The sequence below is a fragment of the Meyerozyma guilliermondii genome, genomic scaffold (assembly GCF_000149425.1).
Source record: "Meyerozyma guilliermondii ATCC 6260 scaffold_3 genomic scaffold, whole genome shotgun sequence".
Classification (NCBI taxonomy): domain Eukaryota; kingdom Fungi; phylum Ascomycota; class Pichiomycetes; order Serinales; family Debaryomycetaceae; genus Meyerozyma; species Meyerozyma guilliermondii.
The window spans coordinates 826132-842417 of record NW_001809798.1 but is presented as its reverse complement, the minus strand read 5'-3'; the positions used below and the strand labels follow the sequence as shown (position 1 = coordinate 842417).

Here is a 16286-nt window from a genome sequence, read left to right as displayed (position 1 = left end):
ATCAAATTTATACTACAAGATTCTTAAGATCTGGGTCAAAGTTATATCAAGCTGATTCTATCCAATCACACCAAGCTACAGAATCAACTGAAGATCAAGATTCATTCAACTACAGATAAACACTAGATGATTCCAATGAACCATTCAGAAATCCAGTCTCCCCGGCCATGAGATGTCATATGAACCATTGATTTTCATCATAATATAGACTCGTCACTTACATATATATATCTCACCCGTCAGCCCAGCCATTACCACCGTGGATGGCTCTTGCGGGTGTGGCTCTATGCAACTAATCACCTTGGTACTTACCTTCAATTTCTTGATGAGTTTGCCTGAGTTCCAGTCCCAGAACACTCCCAACCCCCGACTATCGCCACTCATAATTACTCTTCCGTCAGCAGAAAAATTGATATCCACGGCGTATCCCGATACGCTATGTCCTCTGAACTTCTTGGCTGTGGTACGAAACTTCCCGTGTCCTTGAACCACATCGATGGACGAAGCCATACTTTGAAGTGCGATCTCACCAAAATTACGACTAACAATTCCTCGAGGTATGGAGTGCAGATCCGGCTCCGAGATGATCTTGATGGGAATATTGATTTGCCAGTCCCATATTCGAACAGATTTGTCGTCAGAGGTGGACAAAAACCGTTTGTTGGAGTCGACTGTCATGAGAAAATTCACGGAACTTTGGTGGTGATCATAAGTTTGGATAGGGTCTTTATAGCTTTCTGAGCTCAAGTCAAAATGGTGGATTTTGCTATTGGAGAGTGCCACCAACAACTCGTGCTCGTTATTAGGGTTGAGTAGTAGACAATTGGGTATGGCTTCGAGAACCATGGATTTTTCAATCGCACCACTTTTCGTATTCCACACAATTACTCTTTTGTCAAAACCACAACTTATAAATTTTTGGCCTGAGCTCGTAAAACAAATGTCTTTGACCGCCTGTGAGTGTCCGTAGTATGCTCTTAGAAGATTATTTTCATGGTACATGTCCCACAATTTGATCTCCGAATCGTTACCACACGACAAGAGAAGGTGCCCAGAATTGGGAAATAATCTCAATTTTGTGACTCCCTTCGAATGTCCATCGAGCTTGGTGGCTACCCGTGTAGGAACCTGAAACACTTGGCTACCTGGTTTTTTGGAAAAATCAATTTCAACGTCTTCTGGTGGAGTTAAATACAAGTCCACAAAATGCTGAGTAGTTGGCATATCTGAGTCCAGCTCCAAATCTTCTTTTCCTTCTGTTATCTTTTCTTCATCTTCTTCTCCAAAACTTTCGTACTGTTGTGCTTCATTGTCACTTTCATACCCGGCCCAAGGCCCGAGAAACTCCGAGTCGTCTTTGGATGTTTTTTTCTTTCTTTCCTTTTTGAGTCGCTTGGCGGCTCGCTTCTGCTCTCCCGACCTCTTGTATGATTTTTGGCTCGTCAAAGTAGCATTATCGTAGTATTCTCTCTCCACCCTGTTTGCAAAGGTACCACCCTGGTGAAATTGAGGTTGTTCAAAATTTTGATGCAGCTTAGTTTTCGGCGCCAATTCGAGTCTCTGGTTTACTTCAGGTAGCAATGGCACACTGGTGTCGTCAGAGCTCGAACTATATCCCGCTAACGCATCCATGAAATGCGATGGACTCACTGAGATGAGCTGAATCGAAAGTGCTGCGAAAATCAATCTCAACGCGAAGTTAATTAACCTCATCTCTTTACCGTATTTTTGATGAAAAGAAAACAGGACGACTCCGATATCGACGTCAGCTCCACGGACTCGGAGCCGGAGATCGAACAGGAAGAAATCGAGGAAGAAACCGTGAATGTAGACTTTGATTTCTTCGACTTGAATCCAGACGTCGATTTCCACGCCACGAAAAACCTCTTGAGACAGTTGTTTGGCGATGATTCTGTGGAGTTTGACCTCTCGTCGTTGGCAGACTTGATCTTGAAGGACAATTCCGTGGGTACATGTATAAAAACTGATGGTAAAGAAAGCGATCCATTTGCACTTCTTTCTGTGATTAACATCTCGAACAATTTGGAAAACTCCACCGTGAAAAAACTCGTGGCATATGTCTTGGACAAGACCAACAACCAGCCTAAATTCAATGTTTTACTTCGAAAATTACTAGGCGACAAAAAGAATAAAGTTGCACTTATCGTCAGTGAAAGACTCATCAATATGCCCGTGGAAGTTGTTCCCCCCATGTACAAGATGTTGCACGAGGAAATGGAGAGCGCTGAGGACGCCCATGAAAAATATGAGTTCGACTACTTCCTTGTAGTGTCCAAAGTTTACGAGATGGTTGCAGCCAAAGAACAAGAAGATGCAAAAACCACCAAAAAAAAGAAGGCTGGTGCAGATACAACCAAAGAAATGGATTATTTCCACTACGAAGACCTCGTACTCGAAGCCAATTCCATCCACCATGGCTACTACCCCTACACACATGTATCACAAGAAACCGACTCTCGAAGAGTGTTCACCGAGTACGGACTCGATCCGCAATTGAGTTTGATTTTACTTAGCAAAGACCAGCTTCAGAAGAGCGTTGGGGAGATGGAAGCCAAGTTTCCGCCGTTCTAGCCTAAAATACATTACTTTCATTTAGCTCAATAATCGAAGTTTCTTCCTCTACTTTTTTCCTGCACGCACCAATTTTTCATCGCTTTTTTCCACAAATCTTCTTCACGTCAACTATGCCTCCGCCACATAGAAACCACAATTTCCGGCCGGAAAATGTCCTCAAGAGGGCAGAAGACTTGATCGCCGTCGACAAGCGCGAGGCTGCTTTGGAAACCTTGTACGAATTTATCACTTCCAAGAGAATTCGTTACCTTCAAGTTGAGGATCTTGAGCCCATTGCCTTACTTCTTATGGAGCTTGCCGTTGATTTGAGAAAGGGAAAGCTTGCCAAGGATGCGTTGCACCAGTACAAGAAGAACGTTCAAATGTCAGAAAACGGATTGGAGTCTGTTCAAGTTGTCGTTAAACGGTTTGTTGATTTGGCTGAAAAAAAATTGAACGACGCTCAGGCAAAGGCTGATATTAAAATTGACCAAGACGAGGACGAGGATCTCGAAACCTCGCAAACCCCTGAAAGTATCTTGATGTCTGCTGTGTCCAACACCGATACGGCCGATAGAACCGAAAGAGAATTGGTGACTCCATGGTTGAGATTTTTGTGGGAAGCTTTCCGTGCTGTTTTGGATATTTTACGAAACAACTCCAAAACCGAGGTCACGTACTCCACCATCGTCAACCAGGCGTTCCAGTTTTGTTTCCGTTTCAACCGTAAAGCGGAGTTTAGAAGATTGTGTGAGTTGTTGAGAGCACACATCCAAACCGTCACCACCCAGCCCAAGACCGCCGGCACCACCAATGCCATCGACTTGTCGGACTCGGAGACCATCCAGCGGTACCTCGACCAGAGATTTTCGCAATTGAACATCTCGGTCAAATTGGAATTATGGCAGGAATCTTTCAGATCGGTGGACGATGTTCACACTTTGATCACCGCTTCTAAGAAAACACCCAAGCCAGTCATGATGGCCAACTACTACGAGAACTTGGCAAGAATCTTCGCCGTGAGCGACAACGGGCTTTTCCACGCCGCTGCCTGGAACAAGTTTTTCAATTTGTACTCGCAGTCTCCCAACGCTACCGACGACGAATTGAGCCATTACGCTTCTATTCTCGTCCTTTCCACCTTGTCGATTCCCCAGCGCAGTCTGAACAGCAACGAGACGGTGGTGGACGACCATCGGGCCAAAAACGCCAAGTTGTCGTCGCTTCTTAATTTGAGCCATGTACCTACTCGCGACAGTTTGTTGAAGCTGATTGTCAGTCGTCAAATTCTCAGTTTTGTGGATCCTTGTGTCAAGAAATTGTTCGATGTTTTGGGCGAAAACAACTTCCATCCTTTGACCATCAAGAAGGAAATTGCTGCTTTGTTCAAGGAAATCGAAGCAGACAAGGATTACAAGCATTACATCAAAACCTTGACTGAGGTTGTCCTGGTGCGCATTTTCCAGCAAGTTTCCCAGGTTTATGAAACTGTCAAGTTGGACTTTTTGGTATCCTTGGGTATCTTTGAAGGCACCGAGTACACATTGTCAGCTTTGGAAGTGGAAAATTTGATTGCTATAGCCACGAAAGAGGGTCATTTAGCTTTGACAATTGACCATGAGTCGGGTGTGGTGACGTTCAAATCCAGTCCATTTGAAGATTCTTTGAGCGATTCCTTGACCAGTAGATTGCAAATCTCGCCAGCTGAATTGGTCAGATCGCAATTGCAAAAATTCGCCTACACTTTGTCCAAGACCGTCGACACCATTGATCCCGAAAATGCTCGTCGTCTTGAAGCCAGTCGTGAAGCCGCCGTGAAACGTGCTGTGGCTGGAATCTCGGAAGAGCAGGAAGAAATTGCCAACAGAGTGAAGGTTATGGATGAGAGAAAGCGTGTGATCGATGTGGCCAAGCGGAAGCAAGACGAAGAAGCCGCCAGGTTGAAGCTGGAACGGTTGAGCGCCGAACAAAAGGCCGAGCAGGAGAGAATGCTTGCAGAGCAGGAAAGAAGAAGTTTGGAGAAATTGGAGAGAGAAAAGCACTTGATCAGAGAGCGGGAAAAGAGAAAGATTGCCGAGGAAATCAACGCCAAGGGAATCATCAAAATTGACTTGGACAACTTGGAAAACCTTGATACCGACAAGTTGAGAATCATGCAAATTGAGCAATTGAACAAAGACAAGAAGAACTTGGAAGAAAAGTTGCGTGCGTTGAGCAAGAAAACCGACCATACCGAGCGTGCTTTCCGCAGATACGAGCTCCAGTACTTGGAGAAGGATGCCGAAGCCCAGATTGAACAGGAAGCCAAAAACTACGAACTTGTCAAGGCCAATAAAATAGCCAAGGCCAAGAAGGATTTCGAAGAAGCCCACGCTTTGAAGGAGCGGTTCACTCGTCTTGTTCCAGATTATTCTGAGTTTAAGAGTGAGATCAATGCGAAGAACAAAGATAAGCTCAAGCAATTGCAAGCGGAAGCGAAGGCACAACTTGAAAGAGCAAAGCAAGAGAGAATTGAACAAATCAAGAGAGAACGTATTGAAGAACTTGCCCAGAGAAAGAGAGAGCAAATTCAAGCCGAACAGGAAGAGGCTCGTCGCAGACAGAAAGAAGAGGAATTGGCCAAATTGAAGGAGGAAATTCGTCTCCAAAGAGAAAAAGATGCCGAAATGTTGAAGAGACGTCAAAACGTCGAGGCCGAAGTAGCATCGAGAAAGGCTGCGATTACCCCAGCCGCTCCAGCAGAGGCCAAGCCCATGACCTATGCCGAGAAGTTGAAGTTGAAGAGACAGCAAGCGGGAAGGTCTTAGAGAATTTATGACAATATATATAAATGTCATAAATTTATCTGGAGAAGTATACTCATTTTACAAGTAGAGAATTCTCATTAAACTTAGAAGTATTTTCATTTACATGTTGAAGTACGCTAATTTACACTCTATCCACTTTTTAGTAAAGGAGAGGTATCGTACTTCGTTTCTGACCTTCACTGTTAATTTCTGTTCAAAAGCATACTTACTTGATTCGTCTTTATTTCACTCTCACTTCTCTTACTCGATTTATTCACCCTCGCTCTCTCTCTCCTATATGCACCACACCTACAAATCCAAATTTCACTGCGACTCTCCATGCCTTCCATCACAGTAGTAGGGTCCCTAAACTACGACCTCGTCACCTACACCAACAAGGTTCCGGGTCCGGGCGAGACGTACCAAGCCATTTCGTTTGAAAATCACCTAGGAGGAAAAGGTCTCAACGAGGCGTTGGCGGCCTCTCGTCTATCGGCGCCGAATTCCACCACGAACATCAGAATGGTTGGAAATATCGGTGAAGATTCGTTTGGCAAGGAACCCAAGCAAGCCTTGGTCGATTCCAACGTCAATGTAGACTACGTGAAAGAGATCAAAGGAATAAGTTCGGGCGTTGCTGTCATTCTTGTTGAGACAAATGGAGAGAATCGCATCTTGATTACAGCGGGTGCAAATGGTGAATTGAAGCCAACCGAAGAAGAGTACCAGTCGATATTTTCCGAGACGGAAGATGGCGACTATGTGATTCTCCAAAACGAATATCCAGACACTTTCAAGACCATTTCGTGGTTGAAGGCCAATAAACCCAGAGTGAATATTGCCTATAATCCTTCCCCATTTAAAGAAGAAATTGCCGACCCAGAGATCATGAAACAAATAGATTTGCTCATTGTTAACGAAGGGGAAGCCGCTGATATTGCCAGGACCCTCAATTTGAACGAAAAAACGGAAGAAAGTGTGGATAATATGAAAAAGTTGGCCAGTGCGTTGCAGAGAAAATTGCACCAGTCCAACTGTAGCAGTGCCATAATTACCATGGGCGGCCAGGGATGTTGCTATTCCACTAAAGAAGGGGCCAGCTTCACACCAGCATCAAAAGTGGAAAATATTGTCGATACAACGGGCGCAGGAGACACGTTTTTCGGAGGCATAGTTCTGCAATTGGCACAGAAATCTTCACTACAAGATGCTGTTTCGTTTGCTACAAAAGCCAGTGCATTGGCTATCCAGAGAAAAGGTGCAGCGGAGGGCATACCTTGGTTTAACGATATCAAATAAACTACACATCCTTAAGCCTTTCTGGACTTGAGATTGGCTTCTGGCTGTGGGGTAGGAGAGTCTCTTCCGGTGGTGTAGACATAGGTGTTGACCTGGGCGGCGTAGCCTCCCGACACCGACTTGACTCTCTTGGATCTTCTCGAGTCCTTCTTACGGTAGACATCGATGTAGAACGCAATAAACAACACCAAATACGAAGATAAGATGGCGCATCCAGAATACGCTGCCAACATGGAACCAGCACAATCACCACAAGTGGGCAAGAATTTTTGTCCCTTAGGCAAATAAGTGTGCACGAGCTTCTGGTAGGTGGCAAAGTAAACGAAACCCAAGTCCAAAACAAACTGGATGATTTGGAACCGTGTAACCCATTCTTTCCACCAAACGCGAATTCCACGAGCTGCCAAAAAGTAGTACCAATACATCACCACGTGAACTCCCAAGTTGAGGGTGATTGGTACCCACGAGATAGGAGTCTTTCCAATCAACTGAGTGAAACACAACAACGCGGTGGCTCCGTGGTGGTAGGTGTGCAAAAATGTCAATCTTTTTTGCTTGACCACCAAGAAAACCGTGTCAATAAACTCGGTGAATTTGGTCAAATAATTGAGAAAGTACAAGCATTCAAGCTGCTGAGTCCAAGCGTTAGGGTGGCAAATGGCATAGAAAAGTCCGTGATGTCCAATAATGGGGATTAATTGTTCAGCCATCAAAACCAACAACGTCAACGACAACGATGTCAAAATCAAATTATGAAGTTGAAAAAGCCCATTGAGCACAAAACCCTTGATTCCAAACTTCTTGAATAAATAATTACCCCCGAAAATCACCAAATAGTAGCCAGCAATGGCTCCGGCAACTGGAGGAAATGTGCTCAAAATGGTTTCGCCGCGTATAAATTCAAATTTCGAAGGAACAAATGAGCCCTGGGTTGCCGCGGCAACAGCCTGGTCAAAAAGAGGCCACAATTTGATGCCGAATGGCGTGTCTAAAGTGGGCAAAAGTGACATTAAAATTGAAAGAGAGTAGATGGTTGAGAAATCATCGCGACCCGCGGTTCAAAAAATCAACAACCAAAATGTCGCGCTCATTGTGAATCCCAAAAACCACCAATTTAATTTGTTGGCATGCGTAAGTATGGGCACGACGGAACAAACCCACGACGCCACGCACTGCAGTAGTTCCGAGTCGGATGCAGACTCAGGGTCGGAATCCAGTGGTTCCACCTCCAGTTCCGAGGGCTCATCTATGGTGGCCCGACCGGTTTACGTGAAACGCAGCCATGCGGGGAAACCAGAGACATTTGGCAGCCGGCTGCAACAGGCAAAATCACAAGTACTTAAGAAGGCAGAATTCCAGCAAAAAATCACCCGCGAACAAGTGGTGCAAGTAGACGATACTGACGATATCGATCCAGAAAAAGAGTATATAGAATGGCAGCTTCGTGAGCGGAGACGTCTTGAGCGAGATAGGGCTGCGATGGACGAAATTGAAAATGCCAAGAATGACGCCGTTAGGTCGAAACTTGCATCCTAGGCTAAATATACGGTATCATTGATAAGGTTAATGAATCTGTTTGCAAGTATTCGCTCAAGTATTCGCACAGTATTTATTCGAATTTCAGATCGCACCAATTCGCACTTCGCACCCATTCAAATCAATCCAATGGAGCCACCTCCCTCCTCCTTGCTTCAATGCATAGACCCATATCTACCCCAGAACAGCACTCCACACAAAAAACCCTTCGTCACCTTGACCTACGCTCAACTGCTCGACTCGCGTATCGCGGCAGCGCCAGGAATTCAAACCAAAATCTCTGGTCCTGAAACCAAGTCCATGACTCACTATATACGTTCTAAGCACGATGCGATCATGGTGGGAATCGGAACTGTTTTGGCAGACGACCCAAAACTCAATTGCCGCCACGAGGCAGGAAAAAGTCCAAGGCCAGTAGTATTGGATCCGAGTGGTAAATGGGACTACAAGCTGTCTCAATTGCATCAATTGGTGGACCAAAATACAGATGATATAAAAGCTCTTGCTCCATACATTATTGTGAGGGATGATGTTGACATCGACACCAAAAATGAAAAAGAAGTTAGTCGTCAAGGTGGAAAATATATACGTCTTTCATTGCTGCGAAATAGGTTGCAAAACTGGCACTTGATTTTCGATGAACTTGACAAATTGAGCATTTCTTCGGTCATGATTGAAGGTGGAGCACAAATTATTAACGACCTTTTACTGTTTCAAAAAACTGAAGCTTTCATTCATTCTTTGATTATCACCATTGGCCCGGTATACTTGGGTGAGCAAGGAGTAGAAGTTTCTCCACCCAAAGGCGTAATACCCACAGACTGTACGTGGTGGACGGGAAGTGACTGTGTGATGTGTTCACGGATAAGAACATAAACGGGACCAAGGAACTAATAAAGGAAGATTCAAGAGACGTCATCGTCATTAAGAAATTATAGAGGCCAAAATCTCATCAATTACAGAGGAACCCTCTTTCATAGAGGAAGGTCTCTCTCGTACAGTCTTCTGAATTTTGCTGAATTTTGATTCAATATAGTACACTACAAACAGATCCGGTACGACGCATATCTACCAGACGTTTCTGATCGTCTAATTATCTTCACCACCTCTCCACGCTTCAACCCCAAGTACCGTGCCACCGGGTCCTCTCGTTGAATACGGGGCAATTGCGACTCTTTCAATCTGTACCGGGCCAACAACTCTTTTTTCTCGCCGATGGACAACTTTATATGCTTGGGCACCAAATCATGGTGGGTTATGTTGACGATCAAATCGCTCTCTTGGAACGTTTCAATCGACGCTGGCGCCACTGTGGGTACCAATTTGTTGGCACTGGGCGTAATGGAGTTCTGATATATGAATATTCCCGTGCTAAAGTTCTTCTCGCTTATGTGAATACAAAAGTTTCTCATCGTCTTGATACCTACACTTGCCTCATCACAAAATTCCACCCACAAAGAGCCCATGTCTGGGAACTTTTCAAGCGCTTCTGCGGTAGGATTGGCCTGGAAACACATCATTTTCCGCTGGGGTAATCCCATACTGTCACATATCTTGGACCGGAATTCATCCAACGACATGTCGATTTCTTCCTGTGTAATGTAATAACCCTAAAGTTAGCTATTTGTGTTGCTGGTAGCCTTCTGTGTACTTACCCTGTCTCGGACCATCTCCTTCACCGTTTTAAACGACCTCCATAACCGCGATACGTATCTGTCAGCCTCTTCCATGATGGTGATGTTTTGCAGATTGGAAAATTTTGCGAAACACCAATGCGCTGGTGCACTGGGTGCACTACCATGATGAAGGTGGGTCTATAATCTATGTATCGAATTTACGCCTAAAGATAAGCTCAACGTCGCTGGAGCTCTTCCACACCTTGGCTTTGATGGTCTGAAGCGTCATGCCAACCGGGAGCTCTTTTCCGCGACATTCTAGTGCCAACCACTCGGACGGTTCTCGATGGTCTTTCATCTCAGCGGTGCGACTTTCAAACTTGTCTGTAAGATAGGTTAGTATTTTTCCTACCCGGAGCATTTCATGGGCTGTTAGTTTGATCAGTGACTCCATTATAGGGAGCTTTTTAATTTTTCGCTGTGATTTTCCACCAATAAGTTGGTGAGGTTCGAGCTTACTGTAATCCATTTCAAGCAACTGGAAACTCACTTTGGAGCTGTTCACCGCCGGGAACTTGTCGTACAATATGGGGTGACCGATCCACCGCGGCAATTGTGTCCTCAAATCGTGGATAAAAGCTTGTTGTTTTTCGTTGTCCTGTTCGTAATTCAACCTTTGTAGGTCCTCAAAATGGAAGCTAAGCACATCTCGAAGGTTACCGAGATCCGGTGAGTATTCAAAGATGATAATCAAAAGATTGGGTGGTAATCTCTTGGGATTTATTCGTGGTTTGTAGCTCTCGCTAGCATCGCTTTTATAGGTATTGCTCAAGTGTTTTGGATCATTAGAATAAATCTTCAAAATTGAATCTGCGAGCTGTTTCTGTTTTCCCTGAGTCTGATACTTTTCGGTGTATTTCTTCTTGTTTAGCTGCAAGAGCTTCATGATCGAGGTATCGTAATTGTACAAGTTTTTCAAAATGTCATTTTTATCGCCAGTTTCTTCGTTGATTCCAATAAACTTGGCTACTTCCGGGTCGGCATCAATGTTCTCGTCAATACTGTTTGAGGACGAAGTAGTTCCACTTGCGGATTCCGGAATCGTCAGGCGATTAACAGATGTCTTTGAGGATATTTTACGAAACATTTTTATCCGTTTGGAAGTACTTGAACCATTGGCTTGACTAGGTTCTTCTGTCAGCGTCAAAGAGGCTCTTCTGAGGTTTCGGAGTTCTTCTCTCAATTTCTGATCAAACCCCCATTCGTATAATGCATAGCTATAGAACAATGAGTTCAAGATGATTCGTGAAACTTGAAATCTATCGTCATTGCTCACCTTGAGATTGGGATCATCATCATACTTGTCATTATCATGATGCTTGTATGCAAGGTATGGATACGCCTGGATCAATTCATCATAATAAATCTCTGTTTGATGGAAACTGCCTTCTTTGAGGGTCACCAAAAGCTTACCCGATTTGATTTCCACCTCGCACCAATTGTTCAATGTATCCATGGAGTCGTGATCTTCGAAAATATCGTCCATGTCTTGTTGTCGTTGCTCATAAACTTCTTTGCTCATTCCTGATGTGCCAGCTTTCTCGTACGGAAATGTCTTAATGGGCTGACAAACTAGAAGGTCCCATATTTTGATGTCTCCATTCAAGTAAAGAACAATCATTTGTCTCTTATTATTGAAGAGTCTCTTGGCAACAATGGATTTTGGGGTGATTTGGTATTCGACAAATGGCTTTTTATTGAACGGAATGTTGGTTAGACGCTCGGCGGGAACTGGATTGAGCGGAATTTCAACCGGAGTGGTATCCACAGACGAATTCACCACGCTGTTTTCCTTAAAAAGTCCCTCGTTGTATGTATTGATAAAGTCGGTACAAGGACCTCCACTTTGGTCAACAAACATGGTATTGTACTCGCGGATATCAGGACTTTCTAGCTTTGTTGTAGCAGCTTCATTATTGACGGACCGAGGGTTAGCGACCGATCGAGAAGACTGAATATCGAGATTGTTGGTCTCCACCGAAAGGTGGCTCACAAGATCATAAAAGTCGGAATTGAGGTCATTTTGATCATCGGCCACAAGTTCCTCGGCGGTATCGTCGTGACGATTATATATGAGATCCACACAAGTTCTCACGTATTGGTACTTTGCTAGTTGCTCGGTTTCAGGAACGTAGTATCTGGCAAGAGAACCGTTTGTTGAAACAAGAAGTGAAGAATTTGATCGTTCTCCATTTTGCTTAACGGTCTCAACACATAAAGCCAAGATGGGTGAGTCAATTTTTGCAACTATAGCTGTTAGTCCAACCTTTTCGTCAACGGCGGCATTTTCGTTGGTGGTGAAAGTCTGCTGATCAGGAAGAACATTTTCACTTAGATTTTGCGACAAGTAAGACAAGTCTGTCTTCAAAACCGTACCTGATCGGTCTGCACTGTAAAAGACATTAAAGTTGGACGATTCAGTCGAGTTGTATGAGCCGGGAGAAGAAGATTCTGCAGTGCTCATTGCCCATACGGATTCGTCATGAATATCAAAATTCTTGTAAACTTTGAACATACGCAAATCCCATAGTTTTATGGAAGAATCCGATGAGCCACTGAGAATCTGGTTGTCGTTCATAAGAAGGCATCTCACGTTGTCCTGGTGACCCAAAAGTCGTCTTACCATATGGTTGGGAATACGAGTATCGTACAAATTGACGATACTGCTAGGACCTCCACTGCAAAAAGTATTTGCAGAGCTGCTAGCCAAAGAGTATATCGAGCTGGGCATAGAAGCCGAAGACTGCACGGTGCTGATTTGCAGAACAGGAGCCAAAGAGTTCATGTCCCACAATGCTATTTTCCCGTCGTATCCACCACTTAGCAACATGTTAGAGCCTCTCATATAGGCTAATTTCTTGACATAGTCTGTGTGAATATTGGCGAACTTTGTGACTTCATTCAGTCTATCCAAATGAAGTAGTTTTAGGGACAAGTCTGACGAGCACGAGACAAGTTTTCGGTCTTGGTTGATCAATATCAAGTCGTTAATCCAGTCAAAATGGATATTATGACTATGAGTTATTTTGAAATTGTGGTGGACTTGAGAGTTGTAGGATAATGGGTTTGCAGATATGGAGGTTTCAAGTTTGAGTATTCTCTCGCTCAAGTCTTGGTCGAGCTCTGAATCGTGCCCAGGGCCATCTTTGAAAGTGTCTGAGAAAAAAAACTGAGGAGAGTCTTCTTTTGGTTCGTGAGACTCGTTGGTGGACCATTCCTTGACCGTACCGTCACGACCTCCGGTATAAAATTTGTCGGAAAACGAAGAGTATTGTATGGAGTTTATGGGTAAAATATGGTTTTCGTCGTCGTTGGACTCACCCAAAACGTAGGATATTCCACGGCGTGTTTTGGACATGACTGTTGAATTTAAGGAAATCTAAGGAAATGGAAATTGAGGAAGTTTGAGGAAACTTACGCAAAATTGAAGGAAACTTAAGCAACTTGCTGAATTTGATTTGAGTGATTTGTTCTTTTTTGCAGTTGTTGAACTTTTCGTTTTGGTCTTGTTTGGAGTATTCTTTCTTGATAGTTCAAAATCTAACAAGACTTGAATCGCCTTTAGTATTAAGCAACAAGTTTTTCTCCAGATCTTCTTACTTTATTCTTTGGCAACAATGGGTACTTCAATGAGCCATGAGTAGCTAGTCGACTCACCACGAGTTAATGATAGACAGCAAGACAGCTAATATAGTCTGGTTCTGTTGTTTCCAGCTATCACCTGAGTCTAGTGTATATTTTTGTGTGCCTGTGGATCTCAGGGCTAGCCCGTAAATTCAGATTCCCTCGCTTAGAATAATAGGAGTTCTCGGGGGTGGGGAATCGGTCGGGGAATGTCAGTGATGACGTAATGGGCAGCGAAGAATGAAGATGGAGATGGATGAAGGTGGATGAAGATGGAGAATGGATGAAGAAAAATCAAAGATTGTATGAGTGAATGCTGAAGTCGGGCCTTCAAATTATCTTTCGGAAATGGCTCGATCTCCTTTTCATGCTAGATTATAGCATATGGGTCACGTGCTGGTTATGAGTTTCGAACGTTCGCAATTTAGTCAATCTTCCAACGTTCGCGAATAGAAGATTCGATTAAGTCTTGTTGTGAACGCCGAGTCGCATTGTTCCGTGCGCTGTGAGTGTCGCAGAATTGAGGCACAACCAGAACCTTTCACATTTTGAGACTACCAAAGTTGCATTCTCATCTTTTTTCCCCATTTTTCTTCCCCGTCCACTCTTATGGAAACACCCCTCCAACTCAAAGCAGCCGTCTACCTTTCTGTCGCCCAGATCGTGGAGGCGGAATTGGCTCGTATGGGTCCAGAATTGGCGGCCAGTCCCACGTTCGTGGCCACTTTGGTGGAACTCACTTACAACCAAATTGTCAATTTTGGCGAGGATCTTGAACTTTTTGCAAAACACGCTCTGCGCCAGGTCGTCAAACCCACCGACGTATACATGGTGACCCGGAAAAACCCGGTATTAACGAAAGCATTGAAAGACTTGGAGTCATCTCTCTGACGCGTGTGGGTGCATGGGTGTGAAGTCCAGTCCACCTCCAAAGTTCACTGACGCGACGCCAATTACCAGTCCCGATTGGGATAAATTGAAATCGCGATTCTGCAATGAACCTTTGAACTAGTGTTCTTTCTTTCTACCTTTTACTTTCAATGGTGATGGAGTCTAGGAAAAGAACATTTCAAGAGTGTCTTCCAGTGAAACGTACAAAGTCAGGATTAACAGATGTGTCGAATACCTTCCAATTGATAAGTCCTCCAGTGACTCCAGAGAAGAATAGAATTATTCACTTTGATGTGAAATCTTCTGGAGTACGAAGCTTGGTGTTTGATACACAAAAGCTGGAAGTTCTGGTCAAACCAGGAGCACTGGAAAATCTTCCAATGGTGCTGCTGCGCCAATCATCTGTCTATTCAAGGGCCAAGAATCTCTTCCAAAAAAGCGCCGTTGCTGACTCGGAAAATGCTCATTTGGTTGGCAGAGAAGGTGAGACCGAGTCCATTGTTGGTTTTGTGACAAAAAATCTCGAGGCTGGAACCTCAAGCAGCCTCTACATTTCAGGACCTCCGGGAACCGGTAAGACTGCTCAGGTGACCAAGATCCTTAGGTATCTTCTGAAAAGCTCGAGTTCTGATATTAATAACTTTGTCCACAAGAAGAAAAGAGTACGCACGGTTCACATCAACTGTATGACACTTATAGCTCGTCCGGAAAATGTGTTCCATGAAATTTACTGCGGCTTAAGCCAAGAAGAATCCACCCGTCATAACAAAAGAAAAACGGCAGATGATCTCCAGCAACTTTTATTGAATACTTCTCACGTCGACAGTCTTGTGGTTGTTCTAGATGAACTCGACTGTCTTCTCACCAAGGACCAGCAAGTGATCTTTACACTTTTCCGTCTTGCTTACCACCAACATTCTCATCATTACCGAGCCAAATTAATCATTCTTGCAATCTCCAATGCTCTCGACTTGACAGACAAGTTCTTGCCTCGGCTCAAAGCTAATGGAATGCTGCCTTGCACTTTGCAGTTTCTGCCGTACGCAGCTCATCACATCAAAAGCATTGTGGAGCTGAAGTTGAGAACTTTGGTTGACGAAAGCGACAAGGAAAATGCTCCACCTACTTCTGGGAAACCTCTCATGGGTTCCGTTCCTATTGTTCACCCCACGGCCATCATTCTTTGCTCCAAAAAAGCGGCTGCTATAACTGGAGACTTGCGTAAAGCTTTCGATATTTTCTACCAAAGTATAGAAATGGTTGAAGAGGAGCAACGGAAAAAGCTCACACCACCGGAATTTGACCAATTGACCTACGATAATGCTCCCAAGGTTATGATAACCCATGTCGCCAAGGTTTGTTCTCGGTCTTTTGGAGACAATTCCATGAGCAAATTGCAGAGTTTGAATCTTCACCAGAAAACTGTTCTTTGTTGCTTGTTCAACTACTACCATGGCCCATCGACAGCAGGACTGTTGGCGCGAGACATCACCATCAATGGGTTCTACGATTTCTACACAAAGCACTGTAGTGAGCACGCTGAGCGGTTACTAGGAAAACTTCGAAAGGGAGAATTTTTGGATATTATTTCTGCTTTGGAGTCTTGCTCGGTGGTATCCGTGATAGTGTCTCGAGGATTATCCCGAAATGGAAACCAGGACTTTGGAAACAAAACCATCAAACCAAATGTGACATATGAAGACTTTGTGAAATGCATTGAGAATATTGGAGTGCTTCGCCGCATTCTCCATGGCGAACTGCCTTAAAAACTAATAGAACATACAAATAATAAACTCTTACAATATTGATTGGATAGTTAAACCTACAATATTGTTTAATTATACCCACCTCTCACTCTCGCTCTCTCTCTCACGCGCCCAGCCATTTGGTGCGCGCACCC

The 16286-nt window shown here is 44.1% G+C and overlaps 11 protein-coding genes across 11 annotated transcripts; 7 read left to right on the top strand and 4 right to left on the bottom strand. All coding sequences in view use genetic code 12, as the record gives it.

Moving 5' to 3' along the window:
- Nucleotides 1-213: 213 nt before the first annotated feature.
- PGUG_02772 (uncharacterized protein) lies at nt 214-1713 on the bottom strand (the record flags this gene model as incomplete). The annotated part of the gene is made up of 1 exon (XM_001484993.1): nt 214-1713. The coding sequence occupies one exon, from the start codon at nt 1711-1713 to the stop codon at nt 214-216; it is 1500 nt and encodes a 499-aa protein (XP_001485043.2).
- Nucleotides 1714-1731: 18 nt separating this feature from the next.
- Nucleotides 1732-2592, top strand: PGUG_02771 (protein-transporting protein; the record flags this gene model as incomplete). Its single annotated transcript, XM_001484992.1, has 1 exon — nt 1732-2592. One exon carries the CDS (start codon nt 1732-1734, stop codon nt 2590-2592), a length of 861 nt encoding a protein of 286 aa, XP_001485042.1.
- Nucleotides 2593-2705: 113 nt separating this feature from the next.
- RPG1A (translation initiation factor eIF3 subunit a) lies at nt 2706-5381 on the top strand (the record flags this gene model as incomplete). Its single annotated transcript, XM_001484991.1, has 1 exon — nt 2706-5381. The coding sequence occupies one exon, from the start codon at nt 2706-2708 to the stop codon at nt 5379-5381; it is 2676 nt and encodes an 891-aa protein (XP_001485041.2).
- Nucleotides 5382-5699: 318 nt separating this feature from the next.
- On the top strand, nt 5700-6659 carry RBK1 (putative ribokinase; the record flags this gene model as incomplete). The annotated part of the gene is made up of 1 exon (XM_001484990.1): nt 5700-6659. One exon carries the CDS (start codon nt 5700-5702, stop codon nt 6657-6659), a length of 960 nt encoding a protein of 319 aa, XP_001485040.2.
- Nucleotides 6660-6670: 11 nt separating this feature from the next.
- FEN1 (fatty acid elongase) lies at nt 6671-7669 on the bottom strand (the record flags this gene model as incomplete). The annotated part of the gene is made up of 1 exon (XM_001484989.1): nt 6671-7669. One exon carries the CDS (start codon nt 7667-7669, stop codon nt 6671-6673), a length of 999 nt encoding a protein of 332 aa, XP_001485039.1.
- Nucleotides 7670-7688: 19 nt separating this feature from the next.
- On the top strand, nt 7689-8195 carry PGUG_02767 (uncharacterized protein; the record flags this gene model as incomplete). Its single annotated transcript, XM_001484988.1, has 1 exon — nt 7689-8195. The coding sequence occupies one exon, from the start codon at nt 7689-7691 to the stop codon at nt 8193-8195; it is 507 nt and encodes a 168-aa protein (XP_001485038.2).
- Nucleotides 8196-8225: 30 nt separating this feature from the next.
- On the top strand, nt 8226-9071 carry PGUG_02766 (2,5-diamino-6-(ribosylamino)-4(3H)-pyrimidinone 5'-phosphate reductase; the record flags this gene model as incomplete). Its single annotated transcript, XM_001484987.1, has 1 exon — nt 8226-9071. One exon carries the CDS (start codon nt 8226-8228, stop codon nt 9069-9071), a length of 846 nt encoding a protein of 281 aa, XP_001485037.2.
- A 164-nt stretch (nt 9072-9235) lies between these two features.
- On the bottom strand, nt 9236-9775 carry PGUG_02765 (DNA-directed RNA polymerase core subunit; the record flags this gene model as incomplete). The annotated part of the gene is made up of 1 exon (XM_001484986.1): nt 9236-9775. One exon carries the CDS (start codon nt 9773-9775, stop codon nt 9236-9238), a length of 540 nt encoding a protein of 179 aa, XP_001485036.1.
- A 241-nt stretch (nt 9776-10016) lies between these two features.
- On the bottom strand, nt 10017-13229 carry PGUG_02764 (uncharacterized protein; the record flags this gene model as incomplete). The annotated part of the gene is made up of 1 exon (XM_001484985.1): nt 10017-13229. One exon carries the CDS (start codon nt 13227-13229, stop codon nt 10017-10019), a length of 3213 nt encoding a protein of 1070 aa, XP_001485035.2.
- An 875-nt stretch (nt 13230-14104) lies between these two features.
- On the top strand, nt 14105-14386 carry PGUG_02763 (uncharacterized protein; the record flags this gene model as incomplete). The annotated part of the gene is made up of 1 exon (XM_001484984.1): nt 14105-14386. One exon carries the CDS (start codon nt 14105-14107, stop codon nt 14384-14386), a length of 282 nt encoding a protein of 93 aa, XP_001485034.2.
- Nucleotides 14387-14535: 149 nt separating this feature from the next.
- On the top strand, nt 14536-16152 carry CDC6 (AAA family ATPase; the record flags this gene model as incomplete). The annotated part of the gene is made up of 1 exon (XM_001484983.1): nt 14536-16152. The coding sequence occupies one exon, from the start codon at nt 14536-14538 to the stop codon at nt 16150-16152; it is 1617 nt and encodes a 538-aa protein (XP_001485033.2).
- Between the last annotated feature and the right edge of the window lie 134 nt (nt 16153-16286).